At 43.4% G+C, this 19,874-nt stretch overlaps 1 protein-coding gene across 1 annotated transcript; it reads left to right on the forward strand.

Moving 5' to 3' along the window:
• GCNT3 (glucosaminyl (N-acetyl) transferase 3, mucin type) lies at window positions 11,755-15,830 on the forward strand. The gene is made up of 2 exons (XM_005685702.3): window positions 11,755-12,040; window positions 14,020-15,830. The coding sequence occupies exon 2, from the start codon at window positions 14,071-14,073 to the stop codon at window positions 15,391-15,393; it is 1,323 nt and encodes a 440-aa protein (XP_005685759.2). The 5' UTR covers window positions 11,755-12,040; window positions 14,020-14,070; the 3' UTR covers window positions 15,394-15,830.

Genomic DNA, 19,874 nt, shown 5'->3' on the forward strand with positions numbered 1-19,874 from the left:
CATTCATTGGTGCTTGGCATTTGCTTTATTTCAAAGCATAGTTGTTTGATCCTATTATAATCATTACCTTGCCTATTTCATTCCATACATCAAAATATATTCCAGAGGAATCCAAAATTTAAATGTTAAAAATCACAATTTTTTTTAAAGAAAATGTGAGTGAATAGTTGTATGGCCCTGGAGTAGAAATGAGCATTCTATGTATTATATGAATTTCAGAAGCCAAAGTGAAAGTATAGATACATTTAATCACATTTAAGATGATTGCAAACTTCAATACATCAATGTTGACCGTTGGAAAGAACCCCATAAAACACAGTCAAAGTCAAACAACACATTGGGAGGAAATACCTCTAAAACCAGAACAAAGGATAAATAACTGATAATTTCAAAGAGCTCTTACAAATCAGTTAGAAAAACTAACAGCCCTATAGAAAAAGGGACAGAAAAAATCCACAGGAAAGAAATATAAGAAGAAATACAGGGACTTCCCTGGTCGTCTAGTGGTTAGTACTTAGCACTGTCACTGCTAGGGCCTGGGTTCAACCCCTGGTTGGGGAACTAAGGTCCTGCAAGACTCATAGTGCTGCCAAGAGAAAAAGCAAATGTTCAACAACAGGAAAAGAAGCCCAAGCTCACTAATAATCAAAGAAAAGTAGACAAAAATCATAGTGGGATAGCATTTGTCATCTTCTGATTGTGGAAAAGACAAAAAAGAAAGATAATATCCAGGGATGCTGAGGGGAAACAGTTACTTTTGTGGTTAAAGTGGGTAAAACCTTTTGGGTAGTGCCAATTTAGACAATTTTAAAGCTGTATAATCTTTGACCTAGAAATTATTCTTTTAGTAATTTAGTCAATAAAAATAACTGAACAAATATATAAAACTATAATTTTTAATGTAGCAATTTTTATAATTGGAAATACATTGGGAATAACTTCATTTACATTGACAAAAATGTATGGACAGTGAGTGACTTTCAGTGTGCATTGTGAAGAGAAAAAAGCAAGATTCAAAAGGGCAGATAAAAGAGAACCCTCTTTTTGCATCATCATCATTATAATATTGGCTTCCCAGGTGACTCAGTGGTAAAGAATTCACCTGCCAACAGAGGAGAAGCAAGAGAGATGGGTTCAGTCCCAGGGTCGGGAAGATATCCTGGAGGGGGAAAAGGCAACCCCCTTCAGTACTCTTGCCTGGGAAATCCCATGGACACAGGAGCCTGGAAGGTTGCAGTTCATAGGGTCACAAAGAGTTGGATACAACTGAGCATGCACACAGACGACAATAATAATAGTAATATATGTTTACTGCTGTTGATATGCATTTTTCTAGAAGTTTCCTACTATGAGTCAATCATTAGATTTCTGGATGGATTCAGAGATCCTCCCTCCCTTCAGAGAAGGGCAGGTTTCAGCCATTCAACCACCTGGTCACTCACTAATTCCACAAATATTTGTTGTGCCCCTGAGGCAGTGAGAGTGAGGTTAAGTAAACCGACTCTGAAACTGATTGCCTGAGTGTGAACCCATCACATGGTGCTCTTCTTGGGCAGGTTAATTTCTCCCCTTAGACATGATCTACTCTAGCTTCCACTGTGAGTGGAGAAACTGAGGCCCAATGAAGGTAAAGCCTGCGTTCTGATGGCTTCTCAGTTAGGGAGGGGCAGAGGCTGAGCAGCCTGGCTAGGAATTGTATTCCTAGTGTGGTCAGTGAAGTGCGGATAAGGGAGTGGTTGTCAGGTCAGACCCCAGGCTACAAATTCTGACCCTGCCACCTGCTAGTTGTGTAGCCTTGAGTAAGTTACTCAGTGTCTCTCTGCCTTACAGGGTTTGTTGTGAGAATTAAATGTAAAGGGCTTGAGACCATGCCTGGAACACAATGTTTCAGTCTATGTTGCTTATTATTTGCAAGCCTTCAGGGATTCAGAGGTGGACCAGAAAGCATGGTCCTTGTAACTGAAGGAATTTATGACATTGTGGAGAAAGTGTTGGGAAATGCTATGATGAAGTAATGTTTCAGGATCTTAAGAGAACAAGGAAGCAGGGGGTCACAACCAAGCTGAGGCCTAGAGGTGGCAGGGGTGGCCTTTCCCTCTGGGTGGAGGCAATAAACTGGGTCAAAGTCCAGAGCTGAGCGAGAAGTGGTTATTTCCAGGAACTGAATGTAAAGTGGGAGAAATTCTTGATCTCACGCTAGGGTGAGGAATGCTATTGTTCTCTTGAGGATTAGGCAACTAAGTTGAACCTTCAGCCTGACTGTTTCCTCTAACCCTACTCTTTGCCTGACATATCTGTGCACTCATCCAGTATGAGCCTAAAGGCTACCTCCTTCAGGATGTCTTCCAGGGATCCCACTTTCCCACAGAGCTTTCAGTCTACTTGGTACGAGTATCCTTGGTACTTTCCAAATGTAATTGTCCCTGATTGTTGATTGCTCTTCCCTGCTAAACTGTGAGCTCCTCCATGATTGTATTCTATTTGCATGGCACCTGTTTACCAGTGCATGCCTGTTGGGTTGGATAGACAACGGAGGCAGGGAGAGGGTCTGGGAGCTTCCCAAGGAGAAAGAGGTCCAATTTCTGTTTTGAATCCTTGAATTCCACACCCATTCCACCATGGGCTCCTGTCCACTGTCAACCATGGAAAGCCTACCCAGGCCGGACGTGGGCTGCAGCTGCCCAGCTTTACCGTCCAGGGCAAAGACAATGCTTGTACTTAATACTCTGTAATAACCTATAAGGGAAAAGAATCTGAAAAGGAATATATATATATATATATATATATATATATATATATATGAAAGTCGCTCAGCTGTGTCCAACTCTTTGCAACCTCATGGACTAGAGCCCACCCGTTCCCTTTTTCCACGGGATTCTCCAGGCAAGAATACTGGAGTGGGTGGCCATTCCCTTCTCCAGAGGATCTTCCCGACCCAGGGATCAAACCTGGGCCTCCTGAACTGCAGGCAAATTCTCTACTGTTTGAGTCACTGTATATACATATACATACATAACCGAGTCACTGCGCTGTACACCTGAAACTAATACGACCCTAACAATCAATCATACTTCAGTTCGAAAAAAGTAACAAAGGAAAAAAAAAAAAGACAAAGCTAGTCTCCCATGAGCTGGAACTACAGTATTTGAAGCCTTGGTACCAAGGACCAAGTTCAGTTTGTCTGTCCTCCCAATTGCTCAGGAACCCACTCTGCCTTTCAGACCAGCAGGTGTAGGTGGGGGAGAAGTCACAGACACCGCTGGTTCCTACACGCCGGCACTCCTCCTCCTCCCTTTCCCTCTGCTCTCCACCCAGAGCCCAGCATGTTGTTGCAACATTCTATGACTGAAAGACGGCGATGACCATAACCACACACACGAAACCTTCTAGGGGACCACAGTGTATACTGTAGATATGACCTTATGGGCCCCGATAGCCTAGAGAGGCTCCCATCCTAGGAATACTTTATTTTTGTGCTCTCCAAAAGGATGGCATGAGGAGTCAGTAGTTTTCTTATTTCTATTTTGTTTTTTAAGCTCAAGAAACTAGAACAAAGATATGTGTTGTTTTGTCATTTAATCCATTTTTATATTTCCATATTAGTTGGTACGGTGGTCATTTTCCTTTAAAAGATCATATGAGTAAGTGAAGTGGCACTTTGCGTTTGGTGGTGCAAGTGTTTCAATTATTTTATTTAGGTTCTCCTTAGAACTTCCAATTTTACAGTTATTAAGAACATATTTTCTATTAGTATCCAGCTAGACTTAAATACACGCACATACACACAATCCTACATTACGAACGGCGCCCCCCTCCAATAAAGACTAGATCTGTTCACACAGACCTGCAAAGAGGTAAAATAAAGAAAAAGCATCGTGTTTGACTTCTGCAATCAAAGACAGCATGATTTTTTTTTAATTGAACTATAGTTGATTTAAAATACTATGTTAATTTCTGGATATAGCAAAGTGATTCGTATTATATTATTATAATACGATAGTATATAATTATAATTATATATTCATATATATATTTCTTTTCATATTCTTTTTTATTGTTTATTACAGGATATGGAATATGGTTCCCTGTGCTAACTTCCTAACTTCCTGTTCCCTTCCTAACTCAGTAGGACCTTGTTGTTTATTCTATATATAGTCATTTGTGTCTGCTGATCCCAAATTCCCAATTTATCTCTCCCCTAGCCCCTTTCCTCCTTTGTAACCATACAATTGTTTTCTCTTTGTTAGACTGTTTCTGTTTTGTAAACAAGTTCATTTGTATCATATTTCAGATTCTACATATATGTGGTATCATATGGCATTTGTTTTTCTCTGACATTTTTCACTTAGTGAGATAATGTCTAGGGCTATCCATGTTGCTGCAAATGGCATTATTTTGTTTTTTGTTTTTTTTTTTTTTTTGTGGCTAAGTAATATTCCATTGTATAAAGATACCACATCTTCTTCATTCCTCTATCAATGGACATTAGATTGCTTCCATATTGTGGCTATTGTATTATTAAAGAGTGGAGAGTACTATTTTGTTTTGCTTCCTAAGATGATTCTAAAATAGCTTTTTTAAACAAATTAAAAAAATATAATGCCTGTGCATTCTAGATAAATTAGAAAACTGATGAGACGAAAAGGGGAAACTGAAAACCAGCCACAATCACACAACCCAGAATACCATGGTTAATATTTTAGTACATTCCCTTCCAGACATTTTCCTGAAATGTGTTTTCAAATAAGAAACAAATAATGGTGGTGGTGTTATAGGGATGGGAGAGGTGGTGGTAGAGAGTACAGAAATTAGAGCTCCTGTTCTGTACTTTGCAGGTTTCAGAACTTCTTTTTACTCCCCTGAAACCTAGGCCTGTTTCATATCTACGTTTCTAAATGTCCCTGAGTTAGGAAACAGCTTCCGTATGGGCTAAGAATTTGTGATTCATGTCAGAGACCTGAAAAAATAGTGGCCACATAAGACAGAAAATTCTGTCTCATATAAATGAAGCCTAGAAGTAGGCAGTCTAGAACTAGTGAAGTGGCTTGATGGCTCCCTTCCTGAATGTTGCCTCCAGGTCCTAAGTAGCTGCCAGAGCTCCAACAATTACATCTGCTTTCATGATAATAAAAAGAAAGGAAAGAAGGGCTTAGCCTCTCCATTTTAAGGAGCTTTCCTAGAAACCCATTTTACACTTTAAATTGTATTTTTGTTTATGATTTTTTCACAGTCAAATCTGTTTCTTTTTTGTTTATAATTTTCAGGTTTTGGTATAATAGTTAAAATACTTTCCTAACCTAAGTATTGTTATTCTGTATATTTCCTGAAATTTTAGAACTGTTTTCTCCTTTTGGTTTTAATCTTTAGTTTATTTATGTTTATAGTGTAGGGTAGGGATCTAACATTCTTTTTCCAAATGACTTCCGTAAGGGGATGTTTTCTTTAATCCATAATATCTGTTCCTCTTGTAACAATTAGCCAAGATCCTTCCTGAAACGATGCAGGAGGCATTCAGACAAATTCTTAATTTTCTTTTTCTAGATTTCATTAAAACCTACATTAATTTGTTTGCACTTGTACTTCTAACCATTTCTTTTTTAGTTTCAAACACTGGTCCTCCATTATATCCAACACATATCCTTTTTTGCACTTATACATGGCATTATAGTCTATTTTCAAACATTTCTCCCACACAGGACTATAAACAGCTTGAGCTGTTGTTCAGTAGCTAAGTCATGTCTGACTCTTTGTGACCCCACTGTAGCACTCCAGGCTTCCCTGTCCTTCACCATCTCCTGGAGCTTGCTCAAACTTATGTCCATTGAGTCAGTGATGCCATCCAACCGTCTCATCCTCTGTCGTCCCCTTCTCCTCCTGCCCTCACTCTTTCCCAGCATCAGGTTCTTTTCCAGTGAGGCAGCTCTTGGCATCAGGTGACCAGTATTGGAGCTTCAGCTTCAGCATCCGTCCTTCCAATGAATATTCAGCTTGAGAGTAGGGATTGTCTTAATCCACTTAGTATCTCTAATACTGAAATGTTAGCAGCTTCCTCAGTGTTAAACGCAGTGAGCGAATAGAACAGTGTCATTGTGTATGTCATTTGTTACAGGTTCCCTTTAAAATGTGACTTTATAATGACTCAGTAGGAGGTAACATAATCTCAAATTAATATGCCTTTAAATTTCAGTTTTGGAAGATTTCTTCTGAGGAAGTTTCTTAAGCGAAATTGCTATTTGGATTTCAGTTGGCTTCAACTCTGTGGTATTGTATTTTTGTGTACGGTTGGAGGGTGCCTCTATCCATCAAGCCCAGTAATTATTAGTAAGCCTTGGTTTCATGACTCCAGTACTTAGAGGACCTTCAAGGGACACCAAGGAAGCTGTTCAATTCAGGAAACATTTCCGGTGTATCTGTCATTTGCAAGTTCTTGCACTAGCTGCTATAAGGAGGCAGAGCTGAGTCAGAAATGGTCCTTGCCCTTGGGATCAGGACACCGCGATGAGGACGAACAAGTGTGTCTTGATGTGTCCATGGAGGGGGAGTTGGGGTGGCACAGAAAAAGCCTGGCCATGGCTGCCCTTCCATCTGTGGTGCTGAGAAGCGGAACCCTGGCCTTGGTAGCAAGCAGAGCGTCACCCAAAAGTGAGGGCAGAGAGTGAGGAAAAGGGGCTTCCTTTATGCCTTAGCGAGTGATCCACCTTGGGAATGGGAGGAGCAGGGAGAGTCGGGTTAGTTTGCCTGAGGAGATTGTTCCCTTTTCTTCAGAAGTTTCCTCTGCATTTAGCGAGTAAGTTCTTACTGAGTTCTGGGGGGTGTTGTTTTTTTTTTTTTCTTCTTCTTCCTTTTTTTCTTTTCTTTCTTGAATCTTTTTTCTTTAGAAGTGTGGAGTGTGTCCAGGGGGCGGGAGAGTTTTGCGTGGGACTGGAGAGTGCCCCCAGCCAGGCAACCTTAGCTGAGCCTGAGTTGTGTTCTACATCCCTGATTGGAGACAAAGATGATCACGCTGGGTCTCTGAACCACTTCTCTGTGGCTAGAGACCATAGTCCATCTTCTCCAAGAGCCTACTGATACCGAACATTGAATGAGGTTAGGGGTTAAAGTACCTACATCCCACCTTCCTCAGCACCTTCTCTCTCTCTCAGACTCCAGTTCTACCTATCTGATAACATATTAAATTGGCTTGGTTATCTCTTTTTATTTCCTCTGTCTCTGAGTCATGGCCCCTTCTCCTTAGTCAGTCACTGGGGCTCCCCTAGCTCTCTCTGACCACATGCAAACTTTCTCTTCTGGGTAGCCTTAGAATTCTGCTAATACCTACTGCCCTAGGAAGTGAGAGAGAACGAATATGTTTTCAGGAGCTTACAGTTAATGAGAGGACAAAACTGACAGATACTAGGGATGAATACCACCCTAATGAAATAAGTAAAAGGATGCATTTGCTAGTTTGTAAACTCAGCATCAAATGGTTGGATCTCTTTTGTCTGGACCTTCCTCTGACCCTCTTGTTGGGTGTGTGTGTACACTGGGCTGTGTCCGACTGTTTGCAGTCTTTCTCAGAGTAGCCTGCCAGGCTCCTCTGTCCATGGGATTCTCCAGGCAAGAATACTGGAGTGGGTCGTCATTTCCTACTCCAGGGGATCTTCCTGACCCAGGGATGGAACCTGTGTCTCTTGAGCCTCCTGCATTGGCAGGTAGATTCTTTACTGCTGTGCCCTCTGGGAAGCCCAGGGTTCCCTGTACCTCCATCAAGGGTAACACCAAACTCTGCTGCATTCTTCCAGATCCATCATGTTGAGCCTGCCTTAGTTTCCCCATTGTTGAAACTCCTAGACCATTTCACAGACAGAGATTTGTGATTAAAGACCATGGAAGCAGGTAAAATTGTTTGCCAATAATCAGATGAAACTCATGATTAGGAGAAAAGGATTGAGGGGTCTGAGTGCGAAAAGTCTGCTAGCTCAGAAATGAAACCAAAGCAATAGTCATTGTGATAACTCAGGACTGTGTCAGATTTATATTTATTATTGGGCTTAATGTTGCTTTTATTTTCAGTACTTGAGGGAGGTGAGTGTGTGTGTGTACGTGTATGCTCAGTCGTGTGCGGTCCTTTGTGACCCCACTGGGATTTTCCCAGCAAGAATACTGGGGTGGGTTGCCATTCCCTCCTCCAAGAGGTCTTCCTGATAGAGGGTCAAACCTGTGTTTCCTGCATTGACAGGTGAATTCTTTACCACTGAGCCACCAGGGCCCTCATCAGTTTCATTGTTTGGGACTTGAAAATATCTTTGTCCCCAGGCTCACCTGGCTTTATTGTATCTCAACAAGGCTAAAAGAAACCCACATGAAGGGATTCATTTCCTAGGTCTGGGCTCCTGCCTTGAAACTTGCTTGGTCGCCAGGCACTATGAGACTGGGCTCTTCCTCCCTTTTTTTTTTTTTTTTAAATATTTATTTATTCATTTTACTATCTGTATTGGGTCTCAGTTGTGGCACTGGGGATCTTCCTTGTGTTGCTCAGACTTTCTAGTTGTGGCACAGGGCCTCAGTAATTGTGATACACAGCCTTAGTTGCCTGACGGCATGTGGGATCTTAGTTACCCAGTCACGGATGGAACCTGTGTCCCCTGCATTGCAAGGCAGATTCTTAACCATGGGGCAGTCCCCTGTTCCTCCCTCTTGCCAGTTGCTGAACTTTCTCTTCAAGGCCAGCACGGACGTAAGGTGTGGAATCTGCTGTATTGTGATCTCTGCGGGTTGCCTGGCTCCTGATCTTCCTGTGTCTCTCTCCAGCCTTTCTGTTTTCTCTCCTGCATTTCCCTGGGGTCAGCTTACACCTACCCCTCCTCCCTGCAGTGCTAATACTGACCACTTATACGAAGAGCACAGAGAAGGGGCGAATTCCAGGTCTCCTCCCTGATCTCCCTGTCTAGCCACATCACCAGCATCAGCATTTTCCCTTGATCCAGTTAAAGAACACTATTTGTACCCTCCTTGAGCTATAAAACTAGGCCCCATTGGAGACTACCTAACAGTAACCTTCACCAAGGGGCTGCATATGCCAGCTTTAAAGCCAAGCTGCTCAGTGTTGTTGTTGTTCAGTGGAAAAGTGGTATCCAACTCTTTGCAACCCTAGGGACTGCAGAACACCAGGCTCCTCTGTCTCTCGTATGTTATCTTGCTTAATCTTCACAACAATTCAATAAAATGGGTATTGTATATATAGCCCCATCTATATAAAGGAAGTCGTTGACACACAGAGGGATTAAAGAATCTGCCAGTGGTCACACAGCTAGAAAGTAACAGAGCCAGGATTCAGAGCTAGATCTCTCCTGCCAAAACCCAGGTGTGCCCATAACTACGGGCCACTTCATGTTGCTAATATGTAGACTATCTTAACAAAATATATCCACAATTTGTTAATGTTCTATTAGCATATATTATAAATGTGGATTCCTGTTTAGGTTACTTTAAAAATCAAATATTTAAGACATATCTCTATTGAGAGATTCTGTGATTTTTTTTTTTTTAATGGGCAAGATGGTGGGACTTTGAGGAGGTCATCAAAGCAAAGAAAGATATAAAGCAAATTAGAAAGATTTTGCTATATCCAGATACTGAAGTAAGTGTTATCCTTTAATTGTTTTTGCCTCACAGTGACCAAAGCCGGCAGCAGACAAGAGCTGATGGCGGGGAGGGGGCATAAGAGGGGGCGTATATGGCTCCATATGGATGCCTGCCGATGGTTCGTCCTCATCTATAGTCAGAAACCGGTAGTGCGTGCTAAGTTGCTTGTCACCTCTGACCCTGCAACGCTATGGACTATAGCCCGCCAGGCTCCTCTGTCCATGGGATTCTCCAGGCAAGATATACTAGAGTGGGTTGCCATTCCCTTCTTCAGAAGATCTTCCCGACCCGAGGATCGAACCCGCGTCTCTTACATCTTTACCGCTAGCCCACCAGGGAAGTCTCCAAAAACAGGCAGAGGAGGTTCCCCAAAAGGAAAAGACCTATCCCGATGCTTTACTGGGGGCTGCGTAAACAATTCTTGTAGATGGAAGGCAGCACTAACTCATCCTGGATATTACACTGTTGTCTTTACACGAAGCCTGCCCTTCTGGACTCACCTTTGTTATGTGGAACGGGGGAGTCTGCAAATCATGTTAGTGCTTATCAGCGCCCCCCGTTACACTCTGCCAATAGGGGGCGCTGGAGGGAGGCTGGAGGCGGAACTTTCTGTTGTTTTTCTCTGTACATTGCTTATGTGAGCATCACCATGGCAACTCCCTTTAACCTCGCTGTGGCCGTTCCTTTATGTGCCTGCGCTGAATCCAGTTAACAGTAACGAAGGACAGAGACACCAGGCTCTTCAGGAGAGGTCTGGATCTCAGGCGAAGAGGATCTCCTCTGAGCTCAGTGACCCAGGCACCATTGGCTTAGGGTTCCCATCTCAGAGGTCTGAGTTGCTCCTTACTGGCACCCCTCTTCCCAAATTCTCAAGTAAACAGTTCCTAAGTATCTCCCTCCTTCCAGCCTACTTCCAGCAATTGCTGCTGCTGCTAAGTCGCTTCAGTCGTGTCCGACTCTGTGCGACTCCATAGACGGCAGCCCACCAGCCTCCCCTGTCCCTGGGATTCTCCAGGCAAGAACACAGGAGTGGGTTGCCATTTCCTTCACCAATGTGTGAAAGTGAAAAGTAAAAGTGAAGTCTCTTAGTCGTGCCCGACTCTTAGCGACCCCATGGACTGCAGTCTACCAGGCTCCTCCGTCCATGGGATTTTCCAGGCAAGAGTACTGGAGTGGGGTGCTATTGCCTTCTCTGGTAATTGCTTCTTCCCTAATAATTTAGCATTTTGATCCCTCCCCTGATTTTCACTTACTTACTTGATACCTAGTTAAATTCTTTCCATGAAATTATTAATATTAAATTTGCTATTTCAAACATTTGGTGAGGAATGCTGCATTTTTGGAGGAGTGACTTGAGGGTGAGAGAGACAGACAAAGAGTAGCAAGCAATGTGAGCAGTTTTTTGTTTTCTCTTGGGTGTGGCATATGAGGATCTTAGTTCCCTACCTAGAAATTGAACCTGTGCCCCCTACTTTGGGAGGTCATAGTGTTAACCACTGGACCACCAGGGAAGAACCTGTCAGCAAGGTCCCTGCCAGCAGTTTTGAAGGAGGCATTTTTCATACTGTATTGCCAAAACCATCTATGGGACTCTCTTGGTGTTATCCTTTGTTCAGACTGCCAAGAATCCTAGAGTCTCAGACATTAGTGAGGGAGATCTACAATTTGGAATCTCAAGGATATTCCTACAGCCTAAAGATTATTAACAGTCATGGAAAGGCAAATGGATTTTTTGTTTGTTTTTTTGAGCAGTTGCCATGAAAGAACAAACTCTGGTTTTTGCTTTACTTTTCCCCTTCAAATAAAACAACAAAAGAAACAACTTTGAAGGTCATTTTTATTGCTTCAGTCTTCAGTGAAATTCAGGGAGTCTTCAGGGAACATAAGAGGAGTGACCTCTGATCTCCAGGTCAAAGGAAGGCAAGGGCACACCGGTATCTTTTCATGATTCCTTGTTAGGGGGGAAAAAGCTTTCAGGTTCTTGCATGAGTATTGACAGGTTGTTATAAATGATTTTACAGCAGGAGAGCATGGGTACAAACCCGACTGTTCTGGATCAAATAGCTGCTTGCCTTCTCAGACATTGCCAGCATTTTTTCCTGCTTGCTCACCTCCCTTGGTGACTTGTTCTTGCAAATATGATCCTGAATGATATATCTGAGCTTGCTCTCTTATCTGAGAGCAGGAAGCTGGGTGAGTGACGGAGGCACCTGCTGCTCTTTACTTTACAGAGATTAAGGAGGAAACTGCCACAGTCTCTTGGATGTCCTATGGAAGTTAGAAAACATATGCTGGAGAGGCTGAAAGGAGACCAGGAGATATGATGCTCACGTTCACTTCCACAGAACCCGACCCTTGGAAAAAGAAACACACTGTGGCAATAGATCTTCCCTAAATAGGACAGAAGCGATTAAAGGTGAGTTTTCTTTATTGTTCATTTTTCCTTCCTCTTAGATTTCCGTAAGTTATTCCTCAAGTGGATACAATCATGCATCAAAGGAGACTGTGATAAGGGACAAGAGGTATTGCTGGAAGGGCATGTCACATTTTCTTTCTCTTTCTCACCTTGTAGGAGTTTCTTCTCCTCTACAGTATCTGGTTTTCTTTGGTTCTAAGTATCCTAGTGATTCAAATAGACATTTAAATAGACATACTTTTTCATATTCTTTTTCATTATGTTTTGTCACAGGATATTGAATATAGTTCCCTGTACTGTATGGTAGGACCTTGTTTATTTTTTTACATAGCAGTTTCTAAGTACCCTGTATTTATTTATTTATTTATTTATTTTCCCCGGTATTGTATTTAAAATGTAACTGTGGTGGAGGAACAAGAATCAAGCTTACAGACACAGATACACACACACAGACACAGACACACACAGACACACACAGACACACACACACAGACACAGACAGACACAGACACACAGACACAGACACACACACACACACACACACGGGGACGAGGGAATATGGATGAGTCCCAGATTTGCTTTTTATAAGTATGTGATATTTGGCAAGTTATTTAGCTTCTGTTTTCCTCTCTATAAAAGAGGTCTAATAATACTGTGTTTTAAGCATGTTGTGAAGATCCAAGGGGACGACATAAAGAAATATTTCTGACTCATAGAAAGCACTCATTAAATACCAATAGGCATAGCTCTGTGTGTCTCTGTGTGTGGATGGTTTAGTCTCAAATTCGTGTCTGACTCTTGCGACCCCATGGACTGTAGCCTGCCAGGCTCCTCTGTCCGTGGAATTCTCCAGGCAAGAATCCTGGAGTGGGCTGCCATTCTCTTCTCCATTTGTGTGGATATATTTTATTCATTTATTTTTGGCCTCACTATGCAGCATGTGGGATATTAGTTCTACAACCAGGGATTGAACCTGCACCCACTGCCTTTGAAGCGTGAAGTCTTAACTACTGGACCACCAGGAAAGTCCCTGGATAGATGATAAATCTGAGTCAACGGAGAGTTATCTATATGAATGGCTATAATGTATTTTTGGAATTATGTTCAATTTTTTGTACTTGTTTAAGAACATTTTCTTAAAGCATGGCTAGATGCTATATCTGGAGAAGGCAATGGCACCCTACTCCAGTACTCTTGCCTGGAAAATCCCATGGATGAAGGAGCCTGGTAGGCTGCAGTCCATGGGGTCACTAAGAGTCGGGCACAACTGAGCCACTTTACTTTCACTTTTCACTTTAATGCATTGGAGAAGGAAATGGCAACCCACTCCAGTGTTCTTGCCTGGAGAATCCCAGGGACGGGGGAGCCTGGTGGGCTGCCGTCTATGGGGTTGCACAGAGTCGGACACGACTGAGGCGACTTAGCAGCAGCAGCAGCAGCAGATGCTATATATAACCAGTGAATTATGTGTGGTGAAAGCATCTAAAATATGAACTGTCAAATAAGACCAAGAAGTGAACTGTATCTTTTAAAAGAACTTTGGATTTCTAGAACTGAAGGTGAGAGTGTGAACTTCCTGTCTTTTCTGTCTAGATCAATCACAAATTCTGTCCTCCAGATAAAAGCTATTTTAGATACAGGGTGGTAAGGGGTAGGCAGAAGTCCTCTCTTCCTTGGAATAAAGGGTGGGGACTTCCTCTTACTCAGTACTCCTCCACAGCAGCAGGTACCCAGGGTTGCTTCCTTTTCTCTCTCCCGGGTGGAGGTGGAGCCGGGTCCTAACTCCAGTCCCAGCATGATCAGCTGGTTTGCAGCGTCAGGTTACAGATCTCCATCCACAAGGGTCCTAGGCAGGACTTGACTGAGGATATTTGTCTAGAGAAGAAATCTGTCTTTGCCATCACTCTGGAGTTGAACTTGATGTTCATTGGGGATATTCCGGATTAGTTTGTAACTAAAGGCATTTTGTTCTGTCCAAGGATCTCCTCCTCCACCTTCCCTGTACCCAAACTCTACTGACCTCCCATCCCATGAAGATGACTGGGTGGAAGAAGAAGCTCTGCCGGGGGCATCATCTGTGGGCCCTGGGCTGCTATATGCTGCTGGCTGTTGTTGCTCTGAGGCTTTCTCTCAGGTTGAAATGTGATGTAGATTCCTTGGATCTGGAGTCCAGGGACTTCCAAAGTCAGCGTTGTAGGGACGTCTTGTACAAGAACCTGAAGCTGCCAGCAAAGAGATCCATCAACTGTTCTGGGATCACAAGAGGAGACCAGGAAGCAGTGGTCCAGGCTCTCCTGGACAACCTGGAAGTCAAGAAGAAGCGGTTGCCTTTCACTGACACCTATTACCTCAACATAACCAGGGACTGTGAGCAGTTTAAGGCCCAAAGGAAGTTCATACAGTTCCCACTGAGCAAAGAAGAGCTAGACTTCCCCATTGCATACTCGATGGTGGTGCATGAGAAGATTGAAAACTTTGAACGGCTGCTGCGAGCTGTGTATGCCCCTCAGAACATATACTGTGTCCATGTGGATGTGAAGTCCCCAGAAACTTTCAAAGAGGCAGTCAAGGCCATTATTTCCTGCTTCCCCAATGTCTTCATGGCCAGTAAGTTGGTCCCCGTGGTTTATGCCTCCTGGTCCAGAGTGCAGGCTGACCTGAACTGTATGGAAGACTTGCTCCAGAGCTCGGTGCCATGGAAATACTTACTGAATACATGTGGGACAGACTTCCCCATAAAGACCAATGCCGAGATGGTCCTGGCCCTCAAGATGTTGAATGGGAAGAACAGTATGGAGTCTGAGATACCTTCTGAGTACAAAAAAACTCGCTGGAAATACCACTATGAGGTGACAGACAGACTGTCCCTAACCAGCAAGATGAAGGACCCTCCCCCTGATAATTTACCTATGTTCACGGGGAATGCCTATTTTGTGGCTTCTCGAGCCTTTGTCCAACATGTCTTAGAGAACCCCAAATCCCAAAGACTGATTGAATGGGTCAAAGACACCTATAGCCCCGACGAACACCTCTGGGCCACCCTTCAGCGTGCTCCATGGATGCCTGGCTCTATTCCCTACCACCCCAAGTATCACATCTCAGACATGACTGCCATCGCCAGGCTGGTCAAGTGGCAGGGCCACGAGGGAGATGTCAGCATGGGGGCACCTTATGCACCCTGCTCTGGAATCCATCAGCGGGCCATCTGCATTTATGGGGCCGGGGACCTGCACTGGATTCTCCAGAACCATCACCTCTTGGCAAACAAGTTTGACCCAAGGGTGGATGATAACGTCCTGCAGTGCTTAGAAGAGTATTTACGCCATAAGGCCATCTATGGGACTGAACTTTGATCTGTACTGTGGGCGGATCAATACCCGAGGGCCAGGGACATGTGCCAACAGGGCCAGGGCATGCTGGTACTGTGTAGGGTGGGGGATGGGGGCTGTGGAATTCATGGCATCCCCCAGGGTCAGAGGACTGCTTTTGGAGTGTGGAGAGTAGATATGCTGACTTGCAGACTACTTCCCTGGGGGAACACTGACTCAGCCCACTTCCAATAGCTCCTTCATGCACTTTCTCACTGAGTTCATAATAGGAACCAGATCTCTGGGTAAGTGTGGGAGGAGACCCTGGATTTCAGTTGAATTGGTATTGAGTTTTCCACTCTCTGGAGGTGCCCATTCCTAATAATTCTAGGCTTGGTAGTGGGGAGGGGACTTTTTGATGGACAGAAGGCCTTCTGTTTTATACTATTAACTTAATAAATAGCTTCTGATTAAAATCTCTACCTCTTTTTTTTTTTTTTTTTTGGTCTAGTAAGCCAGAAATAAAACCATGAGACTTTTTCTCATAACTCTTGGTGACATTCGAAATCCCCAGTAGCCAGCAAGAGAATCACCATTATTCCCTAGTGATAATGGCAGGCTGTATAAATGGCCGATGCACAAGAATGCTCCCCTTGTTTTGTTAACATTGCCAATAAAAAAGCCACGGTGATTTAACCAATGTGACTATCCATATCCTTACAGGAAAATTACAGCACTAATTTTGCAAGCTTCACAGCCAAAGCTTAGTGTTTCATAACAACGATTGTAGCAGCCATTAGGTAAGGTCATCATATAATTTACTGTCAAAACTGGAACTCATTTTAGTTGGCGGGGGGTGGGTGTCCTGTAGTATTAAGGATTATTTAGATAACAAGAATAAACTAGGTCTGGTTACTCCATCTTTATGCCTCTGGAGTCAAAACTCTTATTTAGGTATGTGAATGGAATGGTCACTGATTTTGTGGTTTATACATTTCCTTGGGTGGGAGACAGTTGTGTGTGTGTGTGTGTTGTACGTGCCTTCTCTGCCCCAGCCTTCTGGTCACCTGCCCAACAAATGTTACCCAGTGAAACAGTTTCTTTTCTAAAGCTCCAGAGATAATTATCAGGTTGTTATTAGTTGCTTAGTCATGTTGGACTCTTTGCGACCCCACGGACGGTAACCCGCCAGGCTCCCCTGTCCATGGGATTCTCCAGGCAAGAACACTGGAGTGGATTGCCATTCCCTTCTCCAGAGGATCTTTCCAACCCAGGGATCAAACCCTGGTCTCCTGCATCACAGGCAGATTCTTTACTGTTTGAGCTATAGGGAGATCTCACTTTATCAGAAGGCAATTAGCTGCAAGTTATATTCTTCTGTGATGAGGCAGTGATCCTTTGTAAACAGATAAGCGTATCCTGTATATGGCAGAACTGGTTTTCTGCTTACAGTACATTCTGGAAAAGGGATTTACACACCAGTCTGTATAATCTGGGGCTTCCCTGATGGCTCAGTTGGTAAAGAATCCGCCTGCAATGAGGGAGACCCCGGTTAGATCCCTAGGTTGGGAAGATCCGCTAGAGAAGAGAAAGGCCACCCACTCCAGTACTCTTGGGCTTCCCTTGTGGCTCAACTGGTAAAGCATCTGCCTGCAATGTGGGAGATCTGGGTTTGATCCCTGGGTTGGGAAGATCTCCTGGAGAAGGGAAAGGCCACCCAATCCAGTATTCTGGCCTAGAGAATTCCATGGACTGTATAGTCCACGGGGTCACAAAGAGTTGGAACACAACTGAGCAACTTTCACTCACTCACTCACTTGTATAATTGGATCATGCAATGAGCCTGTTTTCTTCATTTCTGATTTTGAGTCAGTTCATCGAGTATTCTCACAATCAGCTTTCCCAGCATTCCATGTACTCTGACATAGCTATGACTGTGTCTGGCACAGCGACTTTTCTAGGTTAGTGACTGCTTCTGTAAGGCTGTATTCCTTTGAAAATGGGCAGTGCCCCCACCAGCTTACCTGCACTGTCTCAGGGTCCTCGTCACCTTGCTCTCATTATGGAGATGACTGGTGAGTAGTCAGTTGCTCTGCAGGGAGCCCTGTAAGGTCTGTCCTTAGCACCAATGACTGTAGACCTCTCCACCTATTAGCCTTTCGAATGTCCTTGGTCCCCCTCTGAGGGGGCTGCCAGGGGGCAGAAAAGTTTCCAAGTACACATGTCCTGAAAAAAGAACTTGGGTCTTTGGCTTCATAGTCAACTTCCTCTTTTAAATTTTCATGTGGGGAAAAAATATGTCTTTATATAAATACATTAAAAAGATTAAAATGTGAACTTATCGTTTTGGGGGAACAAGTTGCTGAAATTCTCCAAGCATTGACATTTCCTCTAGAAATATTACACATTCAGGTGAACAGGAAATGCTCCTTATTTAATAACAAACACAAGGTCTTCATATCAGAAGGGTCAAATTTTGCCCTCCTTGGGTTAGTGTATTTTAGAAATTGTACAATTAAACCAACCCATCTGTTGATTTTTCCTTCTCTCATATCTGTTTTTATACCTTATCTCTGGAAAGGAAACATCCTATTGATGAATTGAGCAACTGTGTTTGTATTCCTTTAGAAAGCTTGAATTTCCTCTTTTGATTTGTGGACTGTTGATAAGTGTTGTTTTAATCACTATATTTTTGCTGCACACTCTGCCCATTGTAATATGCCCTCTTTTCTTGAATTTTGTGAAAATTTAAGAAAGGAAGAAAAGGCAGTTTGGAAATCTTGTTTGGAAAGAGATGATATAATTTATGCGGGGAGAACAAGTATTTGAATTAAAAATGGACAGAATAATTAAATCCATGGCCTGCCTTAAGTACTTCAGCTGAACTGAATTTACCTACTGTGACTTCTTTCCCTTAGTTGGCCAGTCGTTACAGAGATAGAGTTCCCATCTCTATGAAGCTTTGAGTGTATGACAAGCAGTGGAATAGCTCATTCATTCATTCCACAAATGTTAATTAAGCTCTTACTATTTACTAGGCATTGTTCTTGACATCAGGGGTAGTGTAGTCAATAAAACAGAGATTTGCGTGCTAATGTTGTTCACATACTAGTGGGAAAACAACTATAAACAGTTAACATATATGTATATTAGGAGGCAAATACTAGAGAGAAATTGAAGGGAGTGAATGAGACCTTCCAGTGGGGAGGAAAATTTTAAATAGTGTGGTCAGGTCAGCGAGGTTACATTTTAATGAAAAAGATAACATTTGAGTAAACATCTGAAGGAGATGAAGGAATGACCGGTGAGGATAAATGGGGGAAGAACATTCTAGGTCAAGAGGAAAGACTGCAGGAACACACCTGTCATGTTTAAGGAACAACAAGGAAACGGGTGTAAATGGAGCAGATGAAAGGGAGAGGTGAAGACTTAAGAATACAGGGGAAGAGGGTGTATCCTGACGGCCTCTGTGACCCATAGGGTGGACTTGTCTTCTCTGAGAGAGACTATAGGCCACTGGAAGGTTTCGAGCAGAGGCTGACAGGATCTAACACTTGAATGCTGCACTGAGGACAGACTGGTCGGCTGAGAGGCGGAGGTGGGGCCAGGAGGCTAGTGTAGAGGCCAGCGTGCTGATCCCAGCACTAGCAGCAGCGGCAAGGACCCGGCTAGCAGCAGGAGAAATGGCCAAAGTGGTCAGATCCTGGGAATGTTTTGAAGGTTCAATATGAGAGTTTGCGGACAGATGGAGTTTGCTTATGAGATCAGTGGAGCCGTCAGGGATGACTCCAGTGGTTTTGTTCAGGTGTTAAGTTTAGGAGGACAGGGCTACCATTGACCAAGACAGGCACACTGTGAAAGAGTGGCTGTTTAGGGGAAGACCATGGGTTTGACTTTGAAGATATAAAATTGACGATGCCTATTAGACATCTGAGAACAGATGCCGAGGGGATGGCTGTGACAGGAGTCTGGGTTCAGGAGAGAGGTCTGGACTGGAGGCACTTAACCTGGGGCTCCTCAGTTTATTTATCATACAAAGCCATGGAATGGGATGAGAGCCCCCAAGGAGTGAAGAGAAATAGAAAAGAGCCTCCCAGATGAGTTCTGAGGGGCTTCTAAAATGCAGAAGTTACGGAGATAAGGAAGAACCAACAGAAGAAGAGTTGGAGGGGAGCAGCTGGGGAGGTAGAAGGAAAGCCACTGGCTGTGCAGGGTTCTGGAAGTGTAAAGGAGAAAGCGACTCGGGAATGAGGAAGTTGACGACTGTGCCCCAAGCCACTGAAAATCGCTTAAGATGAGAACGAAGACATGACTATTGGATTTAACAACATAGAGCTGGCCTTGATAAGATCAATTTTTTTGTGGTGTTTGGAGGTGAGAATATGATTGGAGGTGGTTCAGAGAGAATGTTAGAGCAAATCTGGCTTTGGCCAGTACAGATAAATGTTTTGAGTTTTGCTTTAAGGCAAGAGAAGGAGAATAAAAGTAAAATGATGGCAGGTTAAGAGCAGTTTGTCCTAAAAATT

This window comes from Capra hircus, chromosome 10 (genome assembly GCF_001704415.2).
Source record: "Capra hircus breed San Clemente chromosome 10, ASM170441v1, whole genome shotgun sequence".
NCBI lineage: Eukaryota > Metazoa > Chordata > Mammalia > Artiodactyla > Bovidae > Capra > Capra hircus.